General features: G+C 40.4%; 1 protein-coding gene across 4 annotated transcripts; it reads left to right on the top strand.

Moving 5' to 3' along the window:
- Nucleotides 1–2,335: 2,335 nt before the first annotated feature.
- Nucleotides 2,336–10,299, top strand: Pdp1 (pyruvate dehydrogenase phosphatase catalytic subunit 1). 4 transcript variants are annotated; one of them, XM_052176092.1, is made up of 3 exons: nucleotides 2,387–2,470; nucleotides 3,115–3,149; nucleotides 6,438–10,299. In XM_052176092.1, exons 2-3 carry the CDS (start codon nucleotides 3,119–3,121, stop codon nucleotides 8,096–8,098), a joined length of 1,692 nt encoding a protein of 563 aa, XP_052032052.1. In that variant the 5' UTR covers nucleotides 2,387–2,470; nucleotides 3,115–3,118; the 3' UTR covers nucleotides 8,099–10,299. The 4 variants fall into 4 exon arrangements, with proteins under 4 accessions (XP_052032053.1, XP_052032052.1, XP_052032054.1 ...); XM_052176093.1 differs by lacking the exon at nucleotides 3,115–3,149 and having other exon boundaries at nucleotides 2,336–2,470; XM_052176094.1 differs by lacking the exons at nucleotides 2,387–2,470; nucleotides 3,115–3,149 and adding an exon at nucleotides 2,740–2,880.
- The last annotated feature ends 5,451 nt before the right edge of the window (nucleotides 10,300–15,750 follow it).

Genomic DNA, 15,750 nt, shown 5'->3' with positions numbered 1-15,750 from the left:
TCTTGGCATTCAATCTTGATGACAAATTCTTTTGACTATATTTAGTCGTGGCAAGTAACTTTTTTTTTTTTTTTTTGAGAATCAGCATTATTTTCAAATATAGTCAGGTCATCCAGAAGCCAGAATAAGATGGGGAAATCAATACCATCCTAGTAGAAAACTAAAACGTTGGACATCGTAAAACAAGTTGGCATTTCCCACAAAGATCCGAAAATCAGTTTGAAAAGAGAACTTTATGTGACACAGACAGCATTATGTTATGAACAAATTTGACTACTGTAACAATTTGCAAGGTCATTGGCTGTTGAGGCATGAATTCTGCAATCTCATTATTTACAATTCATAGTGTAAACAAGCCAGCAGTAAGGCGTTTCCAGGTTCTTGGCCTCTTAATCCAAAGAACTAAAAATAAGGCCTCAAAAAAAAAAAAAAAAAAAAAAAAAAAAAAAAAAAAGGCCTCACACAGACTTGCAAAAAAATCACACAATGACTTTATTGAAATGAAGCATTAACAGACTAGAAAAAGATATAGGTTGGCAGTAGGCTACACGGGACTGCTGTAGGGGTGAAATTACTGTTTGAGGTTTACTTTTCTAGAATTCAAGATTCCTTTTCAAGAATTCATTGATTGATAAGAGTTGTGATGAGACCTTCTATTTTGCTTGGTTGATAAGAGCCTGCATTCATTTTTTTTCAGCTGTGTAATTTCCTTCCAATAATGCACCTGATTGTAATTAGTGCACTCAACTATGCATAGGCAAAGATAGGAAATAAGGCACTCTCCCTTAAACTTCACTTGAGGATGTACAATCTTGCCTTACTGTGCACACACCAAACTGAACCCTTGGATCAGGATATATGGGAATACATCTAAATAGAAATGTCAAAATTTGATTGTTGTTAGGGGAAGATAAATGTATCTGTCTCCAAGAGGGGAAGGCAGGAGATTGATGGGGGATCTTGCTTGGGATAGGTGCCTGTGGTACCTCTATTCTTCCCCTCACCGGTGCATCATCACTGCTCATAAGCCTCTCCTCAGGATGAGCAAATTCTCCAGTTTAGAAAGAGGTGGCTTGAAAGATTTGGGGAATTATGAATTACAGGTTTGGTTATATAAAGCTTTGATTTATTACATAAAATTTTAAATACTTTAGGATTAATAAAATTCCACAGTAAACTTGGGAGTTCATCTGTCTACTTTACTTTACAAACTTTATTAATAAGGTGTGTGGAATAAATCAACGGAAACCCATTAACACTGGGCAGAAGCACAGCTTCTCCCCAGAAACTTTCATGCAATGAAGATGGCCTCTATGTGGATGTAGGTAAGTGAAGAAGGCATTATCCCATAAAGGGACAACTGTGGATGGCGGCAAGGGGCAGAAAGAACCCTTAGTGTGTTGTTTAGCACATACAGTGGTAAGGTAGCTAAGCCCAACCTCACCCCACAGATAGGCAAACTGAGTCTCATGGAAGGAAGATGGATTTTTGTCACTGGGAATAACTTGAAAGGTTCTTCTGACTCCAAATACAGTGCTCTTTCCACTTTCACTGGCTACATTTTAAAATTCATAACCCTGAATGAGTCAGGGGCCAAGGAGGGAACGCTGATTTCCAAGTCCTTCAAAGAACATGAGCAGACACCTTCTCTACAAAGATAAGAATTCCTTAATCAAACTTCCTTTTGCTTCTGTTCACAACAGCGTCCTAGCCCTGGGACATAAAAATAATAGACTACACCATCCGACCCAATAAACCCTAAAATCATCAACTTGGTCTTGAATGAATGAAGGGAGACACATCCGAGATGCTCCGCCACGCCTCACTTGTGTGGTTCCCGCGGTCTACCCGGGGCAGCCCGGTGCAGAGGAGGCTTGGCCCTCGGGCCAGCCCAGCGCAGCACGCGGGCCCCGCAGAGGTGCCAGGCATTCGCGGAAGCCCGCCCGCCAGGGAGCAACTGGCTCCCGAGGCGCCACGCGCACAGTGATGCTGGATCCCGCCCAGGCGCTTCCTCATCTGTGAGCCCAAAGGCAACCCAACCGGAGCTGTCCGCCTCCGGCTCGCGGCGCGCGCAGACCCACCATCACCAGCAACAGGGCGTGGTCACAGAGCGCGCGCACGCGTGGAACCAATAGGGTAGCCGCGCCAAATGGAAGGGATTGTCTGACCTCAGTGACGTCACAGAACTGGCAGGGAGCACGCTCTCTTCCGCCCCCCCCTCCGCCCCTCTGGCCCTCCGGGTCCCACCCACTCGCCGTTGCGCAGCCAATCAGAAGGCGAAAAGCTCAAGAGCGACTGGGGAGGGGGGGCGGGGCGGGGCGGAGGCCGGGCGAGGCAGGGGCGCGGAGTGGGCTGGCCTGGGCCGAGCTGCCGCGCGCCAGGGTGCTGCGTGGTGCTGAGGGAAAGGACGCGCACGGAGGGGTGCGGCCGCCACCCGGGGCAGACGGCAGCGGGTGCTCTACTGTGCCCGGTTCGTATCCTTGTCCGCCGCTGCCGAGTCGTGAGGGGGCGTCAGGGCGGTGAAGTGGAGGGCGCGCGTGGGGAGCGGCCGCGGGTGGAGGGCCGGGTGCGCGCGGAGCCTCGGTCGCGACGAGCTGCTGCGGGTCCCGGACGGCACAGGGCTGTCAGCGCGCGGGGCGCCCGCCGTGGCCCGGGCGCGTGTGCCTCGGCTCCCCGCTGACACGCTCGGCCCCGCGTGGCCGAGCCGGCTGCCCGCGGCGGGCGAGGTCTGCGGAAGCGGGCGCCGCGCGTGGCCGGGCGGGCCCGAAGATGCTGAGTGCTTGTGGGCTCGGCGCGCTGGCTGCATGGAGCGGCCGCGGTGCGCCTGTCCGGGCTCCCGGAGTCCGCCGCCTAGGGCTGTGATGCCGCCTCGCCGGCAGGGTGGGTTTGTTTGGTTTCTTCTTCTCCCCTCCCCTTTCTCCCCCCTCCACGCTCTCCTCCCCTCCCAGCCCATTCACTGGGCTGCTGCGAGACCTCGCCCCTCCTCCGCTCCCGCCTCCCCGCCCGCTTCCTCTAATGAGCATCTCTTGCCTTGCTTTCAATGGGCCGCTGCTGCTGTCGCTGCTGCTGTCCGCGCGGGTTGTGGATGTTGTCGGCTCCGTGTTGTGATGACAGGAGAATGTGTGTGTGTCCCGGGCCCAGACGAATTGGTAGGTATTCACATAACTACCTGTGTTGGGTACCCAGGGAAGGATGCTGACTGGTTTTGCGTATGAATGGATGGCTCTGGGGGTCCTCATGGAATTAAAGGGGGAAATAAGGAAAAGGAGACAAAGGCGCTCTGGACCAGAATTTTATTTTTTGATATCTTAGTTTAAGTACGATTTTCTGGTAGGGACATAGGAAACTGATCAAACAAGTGCTGGTTTGGTGCTTTGCGTCTTAAGGATAATGGTTTCTTCATTCTTGTAGATACTGAGCTTGAGCTGTGAAATGGCTAGGCGTTTCCAGAAAATGCTGAAAAATTACAAATCTTTACGCAGGGTGTTTAATGCAATCAGGTTACATAAACGGAGGTTCTGATACATGTAATGACTAGTGTAGCATTTATTTTCATTTGCGTTAGAATCTTTGCAAGACCGAGGAGCTCCAGAGTAGGCGCACCAGTAACATTTTTCTAATGGATTTGGGCCATGGGTTTATTGATAGAGTGGAATAATATCTTGACACAAGCACATCAGAAAGAATGGATGGGGCTCTTTCAGTTTATGGTTACAGCGCGTCTTTTTATTAGTCATTGGCAATATCAGCCAAATCTTCCCAAGACTGAGATGCTTCATACAGTGTTGCCAAGCGTGGGCCATGATGGTGTATGAACTTTAAAAATAAATAAATAAAAAGAAAGTGAGATTGCTCAAGTTAACCAGCAACTACTTTGAAATTCTTATTGCCTAATCAGGAGTCTTCTATTTTGTCAATTTAGCACAGAGGGTTTTTGTTGGATTATAGGATGTTTAGAAGGATATTAAGAATTTTTGTCTTCCATTATACATCATGTCAAAGCATTTAATAGTGTATTGACTTGTAGCTGTCTCTGGTCTGATGGAGGTACTATATCATTGGTACTGACCTGGTAGAATGCTTATTAATTACAGGCTTTCATGAATTCAGCTTCCCTAAGAATATGCCTTTTAAAAGCATGTTAAGAGCTGAAGAATTGGAATGCAATCCATATGCTAAGCTCTGAATAATTGAAAAGAAAATAATTGAAAAATATCTTGCGCACTCTGCTATTTTGACTTTTAATCTCAAATACTTTTGCTGTGAAGAAAAAACGTGTAGAGTGTTTGAATTTAAATATTCAGAGCACCTGCTGCATGAAGCTCTTTTGTTACCAGATTTCATTCATTTTTAATTGACTTTAAAAGCAGAAAAACTATCAGAACACAGGAACTTAAGGAAAGGGAAGGTTTCCTAGGCTTGCTATGCCCTGAGTAGATGCTTTTTAAATGGTTGGGCCTTCCCTCCACTCTCACGTTAAGTTTTAAAGTAAAACAAATTTACAGATGTCTGAAGAAAATTTACTTCCATTAAAATTGCACTTATATTTTAATTTTTAATGATAATATTTGCAGCATAAAAACAGCTTTTGTGCATACATTCGTGAAAATGGTATGGGTTTATACCTACAAGCTGATGTGACGGTGGCATATTTGTACCCATCTCCTGGTTCAAACATGTATCCGTAACCTTTGGATAACTTTCAGGTATTCAGTTTGAACTGCTGTTATTTAGGTGGTTAGTTCTGATAAATCTTTATTGTTAGATTTTTTTTTTCCTTTCAGAAGCCTTATTTATGGAATCTAATTCCCAACATTCTAGTCCCCTCTATTTTGTACTTTTGTCTTTAGAAACAAGTCTCTTCTTGGGTAGTCTACTACTTTACTACTAACAGAAGACATTCTGTCTTGCTTGTGTATTTGGTGTTCTCTACAAAAGCAGACACAAATCTGTGACTTTTCAATGTTTGATTTTCTCTCTTCCTTCATTTTCTCTTTTTAATTCCTGAATTGCCTACCAAAAAGTACATGAAAATTATTTAATATATAACTAACACTAAGATACTTAAAATTATTTCCTTAGTAGTCTTCAGCTTTTAAAAAAATAGGTGATAATAAGATTTGTTTCATTTTTCTGTTTTTGTTTATTTAAAACAGTTCTAAGGTCTGTTTCTAAGGAATTCAGAGAAAATGTGTTACTGAAGATTCTTTTTTCTTATATACATTATTTGAAATAGAGATGTGCTCACTTAAGGGTTCTAGAGAAATGCTTATTATAAAATACTGTTTTGAGGATATTATAATGCTATACTATTGTAATCTAGACCTTGGGCTTAATTTATAGTTCTTTGTTGTTTTCCTATAACAAGTAGACACCTATTTTTAACCAAAAAAGAAAACATTTCCCAAGGAATGAATAGGGATCACTAGTAGATAAAGTAACATTTATGTAGCTTGTTTTATGACATGCAAGCATGGGAAATGATAGCAGGTTAGTTAACATCTGAAACAGGAATCAGGTTTATAGCTACAAGAATACTTGATTTTTTTTTTTTTTATCACAAATGGCGCAGCAAAATTCAGCAATGAGTCAGTAAACTCTGTATTTGATTTCAAAGCCTCAGTACCTTAAACATAAAAAGCATGAATTCTGAAGAGGCCTTAGAGTATCTGCTTCCATGTGTTCACTTAAGTTTAGTGAGGAGTGTCCCAGAGAGGTAAATTGTATTTTCTGAGAATTGTTTGGTGAAGAGCAGACACATCCTTCTTTAGCTTGCTAAACTGGCACAGTGGTATAGAGAGGGAACCTTTACAAGAACATCTATCCACCAGGGTTCAGAAATGCTGAAATTTCTGTTTCAATTTTCCTATGTGGAAAATGTTCTATAGAGGTTAAAATAAACTTTGTATTAATACAGTGGTATATTCATATAGTTTACCAGTAATATATAAAGATGCCTTTGTTGAGGACATATTAGTGCTTTTGGTGATACCACGTATAGTCAAATGCATACAACTGACCACAGGTCAAGGAACAGGTCTTAATAAATGGTAGAAGTAACTGTGCAAATGGGAGACCTAAAGCCCCTTTAGAAAAGCATAGAGAGGGAGAATGGTGATTGGGCAGGTAGACTGCTGCGGCACAGAGTTACATAACTTCCTGCTCTGTTCTCCAGCCAGATAGATGTGTATGCTGAACAGTTTGTACTGCACATAGAAATACAAAGGAACGAGAAAACAGACATTTAACTGTAGCTCATTCCTGGCTTCATGAATGGCTGAAATTTTTAATTACCATAAAATACCCTGTAGAAATTCACCTAATGTAGGGATTTTTATGTAAGTTGCCTTAGAAAATATTTTCCATAAAGCAAAGCTTCTCAGATAATGCAGAATATAACTTTTCTTTGTGTGTATCTGTCTTAATTTGCTCTCTAGGAATCCCAGTCAGAACGTCCAGTCTACCACTGTTCTCTGATGCCATGCCAGCACCAACTCAACTGTTTTTTCCTCTCGTCCGTAACTGTGAACTGAGCAGAATCTATGGCACTGCATGTTACTGCCACCACAAGCATCTCTGCTGTTCACCACCATACATTCCTCAGAATCGTCTGAGATACACACCCCATCCAGCATATGCTACCTTTTGTAGGCCAAGAGAAAACTGGTGGCAGTATACTCAAGGAAGAAGATATGCTTCTACACCGCAGAAATTTTACCTCACACCTCCACAAGTTAACAGCATCCTTAAAGCTAATGAATACAGCTTCAAAGTACCAGAATTTGATGGCAAAAATGTCAGTTCCATTCTTGGATTTGACAGCAATCAGCTGCCTGCAAATGCACCCATAGAGGACCGGAGAAGTGCAGCGACCTGCTTGCAGACCAGAGGGATGCTTTTGGGGGTTTTTGATGGTCATGCAGGCTGTGCTTGTTCCCAGGCAGTCAGTGAAAGACTCTTCTATTATATTGCTGTTTCCTTGTTACCCCATGAGACTTTGCTAGAGATCGAAAATGCAGTGGAGAGTGGTCGAGCACTGCTACCTATCCTTCAGTGGCACAAGCACCCCAATGATTACTTCAGTAAGGAGGCATCCAAATTATATTTCAACAGTTTGAGAACTTACTGGCAAGAGCTTATAGACCTCAATACTGGAGAATCAGCTGATATTGATGTTAAGGAGGCTTTAATTAATGCTTTCAAGAGACTTGATAATGACATTTCACTGGAGGCTCAAGTCGGTGATCCTAATTCTTTTCTCAATTACCTGGTGCTTCGGGTAGCATTTTCTGGGGCTACTGCTTGTGTGGCCCATGTAGATGGTGTTGACCTCCACGTGGCTAACACTGGCGATAGTAGAGCCATGCTAGGTGTGCAAGAAGAAGATGGCTCTTGGTCAGCAGTCACACTCTCTAATGACCACAATGCTCAGAATGAAAGAGAACTAGAGCGTCTGAAGCTGGAACACCCAAAAAATGAGGCCAAAAGCGTGGTAAAGCAGGATCGGCTGCTTGGCTTGCTGATGCCCTTTAGGGCTTTTGGAGATGTAAAGTTCAAATGGAGCATTGACCTTCAAAAGAGAGTTATAGAGTCTGGCCCAGACCAGTTGAATGACAATGAATACACCAAGTTTATCCCTCCTAACTACCACACACCTCCTTATCTCACTGCTGAGCCAGAGGTTACTTATCACCGATTAAGGCCACAGGATAAATTCCTAGTGTTAGCAACTGATGGGTTGTGGGAGACTATGCACAGACAGGATGTGGTTAGGATTGTGGGTGAGTACTTAACTGGTATGCATCACCAACAGCCAATAGCTGTTGGTGGGTACAAGGTGACTCTGGGACAGATGCATGGTCTTTTAACAGAAAGGAGAGCAAAGATGTCATCAGTCTTTGAGGATCAGAATGCAGCAACCCATCTCATTCGCCATGCTGTAGGCAATAATGAATTTGGAGCAGTTGATCATGAACGACTCTCTAAAATGCTTAGTCTTCCTGAAGAGCTTGCTCGAATGTATAGAGATGACATTACAATCATTGTAGTTCAGTTCAATTCTCATGTTGTAGGGGCATATCAAAACCAGGAACAGTAAGTGATATTACCTTGGCAGTTCTTCAGTTTGAAGGGCAGATCGATGTTTGAAAGAAACTTACACATTAAATATTCCAATGAGTCATTCTAAACATTTCATGTTTGATACTCTAGCTAGCCCAGTATTCCAATTGACTACCCCAGATGATAGCATCATGAGTGTCTGTTCTGTCCTGTTGGACCTCATGGTACCTGCATTTGAGGCAGCTTGTTTCCTTACCCGGGTGTCTTGTAACAGTGACTCACCAAGAGTATGAAGCTAGGCACATACAATCTTGAAGAGGTCAAAAGCAAGGGTCTTCCTGGGAGCATTAGTAAAGGCAAAACCCATTACCATGCCCATCTGCAGACTTCTTCCATTATAAGGCTTCTAATCTACACTAGAATATTTATTTACTGCATTTATTTTTTAGATAAACAGTTTAGGTATTTATTCACATACATTTATTTTAGCCTAAAGTATTTTTCAGGTCCACTACTTTAAGCCATAAATGACCATGAACAAAGAAATCTGGATTTGTAAGTTTTTGTGATTGTGTGATAAAATATGCTTCCTAAACGGAAAAAATCCTAAACTGTTCTTCCTTCCTCACCCACGATTTCCTCAGTATAACCGAAATATTTTGTTTTGCTACACCTAAAAAACAATAAAGGTTCTTAGTTTTAATATATCCTTCTAGTGAATGTTAAATAAAGGGGAAATGTGTTTTTCTGGTTTGTATTCATGAAAAGCTTTAGTTTGAAATAAAGATATATCCAGAATGAAAGGAGACTGCTATGTTTAATTCTTATCTCCTGTAGTTAATTAGCATGTCACTGTTCTGTAGACCCTGAAATCTTGACAAGATGTATGTGCAGTGGGTAAGCAAACTGCTGCTGAGAAATTGTGCTTATTTATTTGCAATAGGAATGTTTATGAGTTATGAGTTTTAAGAATAACATGTAATAAGTTTAAATATCAACTTAAGTAGTAAGATTTTAATATGAGTTTCAAGAAATTTGTCCCCACTTAGGCCATTTAAAACAATTGGATCTATATTATTAAATGCTTTAAACATATTATAGCTTATAATATATGTGTTAAGATATATACATGAAAAACTTTACATTGTAACCTGTGCATGCCTGATACAGAACACTTAGTAGCATCAAGTATTTGCAGATGTGTCCATAATTATATGCAGTCCTTTCTAATACTGTCTTAAATGAAAATAAGTATATTCAAGTAGGAGTTTATTTGATATGCATCAAATGATACTTTTGGTTCTATATTTAATGGTGATCTGTGTACGGCTGTGCATATATTTTTATCAGTTGTTGATTAAGAAAAAGCTATGCTTTTGTTTCAGATTCACATAGTTTTGTTTTGTTTTGTTTTTTTTTTACACAAAACACGATTAGTTTCTGTTGTATAATTAGTTGACAAAATAGGAGTCCTTTCAGAATTCTGTAGGATCTGAACTGTGTGTTCAAGGACTCTGGATTGTGAATCCTATATCAATATATAGACTATTGACTGCAAAATTAGGTCCAAATGAAAGTAGACTCAGCAAGATTGATGCTCAGAACAGCATAGAATTTGTTTTCTAAAGTACTTTTTGATTTTGTTTTTTGAAGTCAACTTTTGAAATACCACTTCTAAATGTCTTTAGAGGCACTACAGTAAGAAACCCCATTTTTAGTATTGTTTGGAATCGCTTTTGAATACCACCATAGGAGAGTTCTGTGTAATATGCTGACTAATGTCTCAGTATAATACATCTCAGTATAATACAGAAAATATAAATTTTGCTTTCTGTACTTGTGAAAAGACAGTAAATCCAAGAAGTTTTATCTATACTCTGAAAGCCAGCCTACTTATATAGAAATGAAAATGCAATGTGGAAAAAAAATGAAAATAATTGGATATTCAAGTTTTTACAGACTTATTTAAAAGCAGTTGTGATTTTATTGTGACTTGTCATAATCATAATGTTTAGAAGTTGGCTTATAAATTTTCATGAAATTTAGTCTTTCTTAATCTCCTTTTATTTAAACTTTCCTACATGTATTCAATTTCTGTATATTTAGTCAGTGCTTTATGTTACATGTAATATGTCCTGAGCTAGTTAAAAAGGAACGGTGATATGATATTTGGTTTGAATGCTGTCTATGGTTAGAGAAATGCCCACAGTGAATTAAAGCTTTATACCTGTTTTCTGAGATGCCTGTGTGGGTTTTTACAAATAGTAGCATTCACTGTATGCCTTCTATGGGAGGTTGTATTTAACTTTAGGAGCCAATAAATGAATAGTGGTTTCATTATTTAAGTCCAGTTATAATTTATATTCAATAAAATTAAAAGGCTTTACATTTATAATATGAAATTTAGCTGTCAGTATCCATGAAAGGATACTTTCACAGTGTATCAGAAAATGACTTCACCAGGCAGTGGTGGCACACGCCTGTAATCCCAGCACTCTGGGAGGCAGAGGCAGGCGGATTTTTGAGTTCGAGGCCAGCCTGGTCTACAGAGTTTGTTCCAGGACAGCCAAGTCTATACAGAGAAACCCTGTCTTGGGGGGGGGGGGGAGAGAAAAAAAAATGACTTCATGTTCCAGTCTAGTTAACCCTTCCACACATAAACAGAGCAGTGTTAACTTTTTTTTTTTTAGAAGATACTCTTTCATATTGCTTTTTTTAAAAGCTTATTTTATGTTGAATGTTTTCATAGGCTGTCCCTTATCTGATGAATAGCCATCCCATTGTATGGATAGACCACATAATTGTTGAAGTAATTTTTGAACTTTGTCTTTTCTCTGTTAAACATTTTTAGTCCACATCAAGTCTCCTTTTAAGCCAGGTTTTAGGTGGATGGTTTCTCAGAAATACTATGGTTAAGGTGAAGCGTCACCTTTACAAATGCAAAATGCAGGCGAGTTTTATAGACTCTAATAAACTAAAGGGGAGAGTCTATTTTAATGCCTTAACCCTCAAAATAAAAGGTACAAAATTTTCATGGTGAAAGTTTGGAGAGTCTTTCTTTGGCTATAGACTTCCCTACATTTCTTCCGCTGATAAATTTATATTCATTAACTCATTAAATGACTATCCTAAGAAAACAAGAGAAGTTATACTAATTATTGTTGCTAGGAATGAAGGAAGAAAAATAGTGAAATGCTATCACAGCCAGGAGGAGTAACTAACTGGTATTTTCTGCATTTATCGCAGTATTGGAAACTGAATGTAGGCCCTTGATATGTTAGGCAGGTGCTCTGTCGCTGAGCCATACCCCCAGCCCTCCTTTTGCCTTTTTTGATTAGTGCTTATTTTGCTATTGCAAATACACAATACTTTGATTTTGACATGGAATCTTCCAAAGTTGTCTAGGCAGCTCTTGAACTTTCAAATCTGCCCTAGCCTTCTAAGTAGCTAGAGTTAACAGGCTTGTACCACCAGGCCCAGTTCTGTTTTAGTAAACACGGTTTACACTGCTTGACTGGACATTCCCCGTTTACTAGGCAAATACATTTCTGAATTTGGTTTATTGTTGACTTTGTCCTTGAGTATAGAAATAAAGTCTCAGTTGTATGTTGTAAGTTGAACACTTACGATCTTTTTTCATAAATAACATTTGATACTCTGGAATTTTTCAGGGTTGCAAGTTGAATCTTGTTAAATTGATGTGCCATAACCACTTCCTGGAAAAGCTAAGTGACTGAAGACAATGACATCGGAATTGACTCACTGTAGTATGAAGGTCATTGTGTACAGAATTAATTTACTTTGAAAGCCAAACTTAATCCCACTAATTTCTACTTGTACAGTTCTTAATTTACTTTGGGTGAAATTTCAACAATACATAGCATTGTTTTCTAAACACTCATAAATCTTCAAAATGAAAGATATATCAGGAATGACGTTCATGCAATAGTGTATGTATTGGTCACTAATGATCATCCAGTGCACACATTTTAATAAGCACACAATTGATGTGGAATTATTTAGCCAATATATAGATTCATAACATGTTGCGATAATTTTTGAACTTTGTTCATAGAGACATTCAATTCTTCCAGGGCAGCATTTTCTCTGAGTCAGCACAATGTTGAATAAAATTTGTTCATTTTATTTTACATTAGAAATTGTACAACCAAAAAGCCTATGTGAACGTCAAGAATATTTCCTGCTTTCCTCCATTAGAAGACACTGCAGTCAGATGCAGGAGAATTAGTTTATTCTTCTAACAGTCATTTCATTTTGCAGTTAACAGCCAAGATTTCTAAAATGGAAACTAAAAGGCTTGCTGCAAAAAACTGTTTAAAAGGAAAAAAAACATGAGGTGTACAACTTAATCCTTTTGTAGCCCCCCACCCCTTTTCCCATTAGGAAGATTGCTTCCTAAACTGGGGAGAGACCTAAAGAATTCCGCTTTATATTTATATTTATTTCATTTATTTATATTTATTTCATATATTTATATTCATTTATATTGATAAATGAGTCAGTTGAGCCCAAAACATCTTTTTATCACATTCACTCTCCAGTAGAACTTCACTACAGGGTCTTCACCCAGCCCTGAACCACAGGTACCCTCTGTGTACCTTTTGAGATGTGTTAAAGTGGACACCCCCCACCCATAAAAACCCACTGCTATTTTTGGAAGCATCTGAAGCTGCCTTTGGAAGCTCTTACTTAGTTCACTCAAAGTTCATACTAAAGGGTAATGCTTGGTCTTTCTCTTCTAGGCCTTACCCATGTCACTGACTATATCTATACCTCTTATATTCCACCAAATGTCACCTAATCCACTACCATGCTGGGAAGTTAATATACTCAGCTCTTAGAAACCTCAAACCCTAGGCACTCAACAAACCAGATGTCAGCAACTCTAATAGCCAGAGATTTTTAACTCGTTTGCAGTGATAAATCAAATTATCTTCCTGAAGACCAAGAACAGTTTGATTTGCTGGCAGTGTTAGAGAGCCCAGCCCGGTGGCAAGGGTGCTGAATAGGAATCATGACAGGAGATCTAAAGAGAAAGAAGAGGAGGAGAATGTTGAAGTAGTGATTAGCGGCTGTAATCAGCTCAGCTGTAATCACATCAGATCCTCTGATACCTTGGATTGGAGACAGCAGTGACTACCAAGCAGAGGAAAGACATGCCCAACAGAGAGGAGAAAACGGATTTATTCTAGTTGGTTGGTTGGTTGGTTGGTTGGTTTTGGTTTTTAGAAACAGAGTTTCTCTGTAACAGAGCCCTGGCTGACCTGGACTCCTTTGTAGATCTGGCTGGCCTAGAACTCACAGAGATCAGACTGCCTCTGCTTCCTGAGTGCTGGGGCTAAAGGTGTATATCACTATGCTTGGCCCAAGACAAAGGACTTTAAAACACATCTTTAAGCCCTCATGAGAGGCTTCTGTGTTTTATGCTACAGAAGCAACAGTTAAAACAGTTGTTAGCATGGGCATTTTGCCTTGGTCTGTTAGATAAGAAGGAAAAAGCAAAGTGTCTGAAGCTGGCCAGATGGAAAGTGAGGGCTGCCCAGATGGACAGTTTTCCCAAAAGAAGTTTGCTCAGAAATTATTTTTCTCCCAGCAAACATGGGGCTAGGTTAGACAGCCTATTTTAGCTTGAAAAGAGCAGAGACAGGATAATTGAGGCCTTGATTTGAAGACAAACAGCTGTGAGACTAAGCAGACCAGAGAATGCAGGCCATGCTGTCTGCAGCATGTCTAGACGTCTGCCGATCAAAGGTGCTCAGATAGAACTAGGAAGTGCCTTCCTTGGCCTGGAAGTTGTCATAGCAGTAACCACAGCTGTTTCTTGAACACTTGTTATGTGAAGGGCTCTGGGAGAAGTTCTGTTTACATGTTTTTATTTATTCCTGGAGCCAGCTAGTCTGTGGCATCATAACCCCCTCTCTCATTGTCTCTGCCTGGTCTGTTTTCCAGAGATCCAACTCTGCAGGGTACACCCTCAGGTCTCACTTGTGTGTCCCAGTGCCATTTTTGGTTCAATCAATGGGTAACACCATCAGCTAGTCAGAGTGAGGTGATGAGGGGATACCTCTTCCTCTTCCCCCTCCAGCTGGGCGCTGCAGTCCCAGCCTTAGCTATATCCCCTACTAGGATTCCACGACTCATTGGAATAATGTAACACTCTTCCCTTTGTCCTTTCACTCTGAGGGGTGGCATGGAATTCCCTAGTCCTATTAGTTTCTGGGTGCCCCACCAACCTTACTCCCCCCCCCCCACACACACACACACACTATTGCTCAAACCTCTGTAAGTAACCCACTTGAACCATTTAAAGTTGATTTATGCTAAGACCTAAACAGTGTAATCCTTAAGATGAGCCTAGGTACTACAGTCCCTATATGTACAGAAGGCTGGGTATTGAGCATAACACACCAAACATATCTATGTTTCAAAGCCTACATGCTTTATAACCAAACTGCCAAACCTTTCTCTGCATCCAGAATGATTCCCTCACCATCAGGAAGGTCCAAGGAATGGTAAGTGAGTTCTTGGGAAGCAAGTGCAGCAGTCTGCACAGGAAGAAACAAAAACTGAGGCAGCTCAGCAGTTAGTGCAGTGCATAGGGTAACAGTGCCACCCTCAAATAGGAGGAGTGTGCCTGAGGATATACACCAAATTGTGGCTGTATAGCTCGTAACCAGCGGTGTCCAAGTATTCAGCTGCCAGTTCTCCATTTCATTTTGTGAAATGTATATAAACAATAATCTGTAGTCTTGGCACTAAGGATAGCAGTTAAGGATAAAAGTGGCTAAGATAGAAGATCTACTTCAGGGAACTTAATGCATTTGGGAGGAAAATTGTGTTAAAGAATATAATTACTTTTCTGTAATTATTGAAACAGGTACAAGTTCAAGCCAGAATCTAGAAAATACTTTTTGCTGGTGTGCTGCAGGGTCAAAGAAGGCCTTGAAAAGCAAGTCGTTAGATTGATGCTTGAGCAGAGTTTTGAAAGATGAAAAGAGGTTTGTCAAGCGGAAAAGGAGACAGAAATATCATCCCTGGACGAAGGAAGAGCAGGCGCAAAGCCCTCATGCAAGCACGTACTAGACAAGTGTGTCACCACCAAGCTATCTGCCTAGTCTTTAGATCCTAGATTTAAATATCACGTGTTAAAAATACATACATGTAGATCTATACTCTTATGAAAAGATGTCTAGAACATACAGAATAGGAAAAGAAATATATATGTTTTGTGATTTCTTTCACTTAGCATATTTTTTCTGAGAAATTATGTCTAGATTGACAGTTTCATTTATGTATTTTTATTTTTGAGATTATATTTCTTACTTCCCTTTCCTCTCTCCAAGCCCTACCACACACCCCTTCTCATACTCCTTTAAATTCACTAGTTGTTATTGTAGCATATATGCATACAAAATATGTACTCCTAAATATAAACTGTTCAGTATGTATGTTTTCAGGGTGGATCTTTTAGCAGTGGACAAACAATTTGTATACTCTTCCCTGGGGCTTTTTAAAATTAATTTTTAAGTTAGCTTGCAAGGGTTTCACTATATAATTATATGTAATATAATGTAAACACATATGTACATGTATATATGTACATATGTACATATATGTATACAATATATATATTGTTCTAATCTGTCCTCACCCACTGTCCTTTGTCCC

This window comes from Apodemus sylvaticus, chromosome 3 (assembly GCF_947179515.1).
Source record: "Apodemus sylvaticus chromosome 3, mApoSyl1.1, whole genome shotgun sequence".
Taxonomy (NCBI): Eukaryota; Metazoa; Chordata; class Mammalia; order Rodentia; family Muridae; genus Apodemus; species Apodemus sylvaticus.
This window is presented reverse-complemented; position numbering and strand designations above follow the sequence as displayed.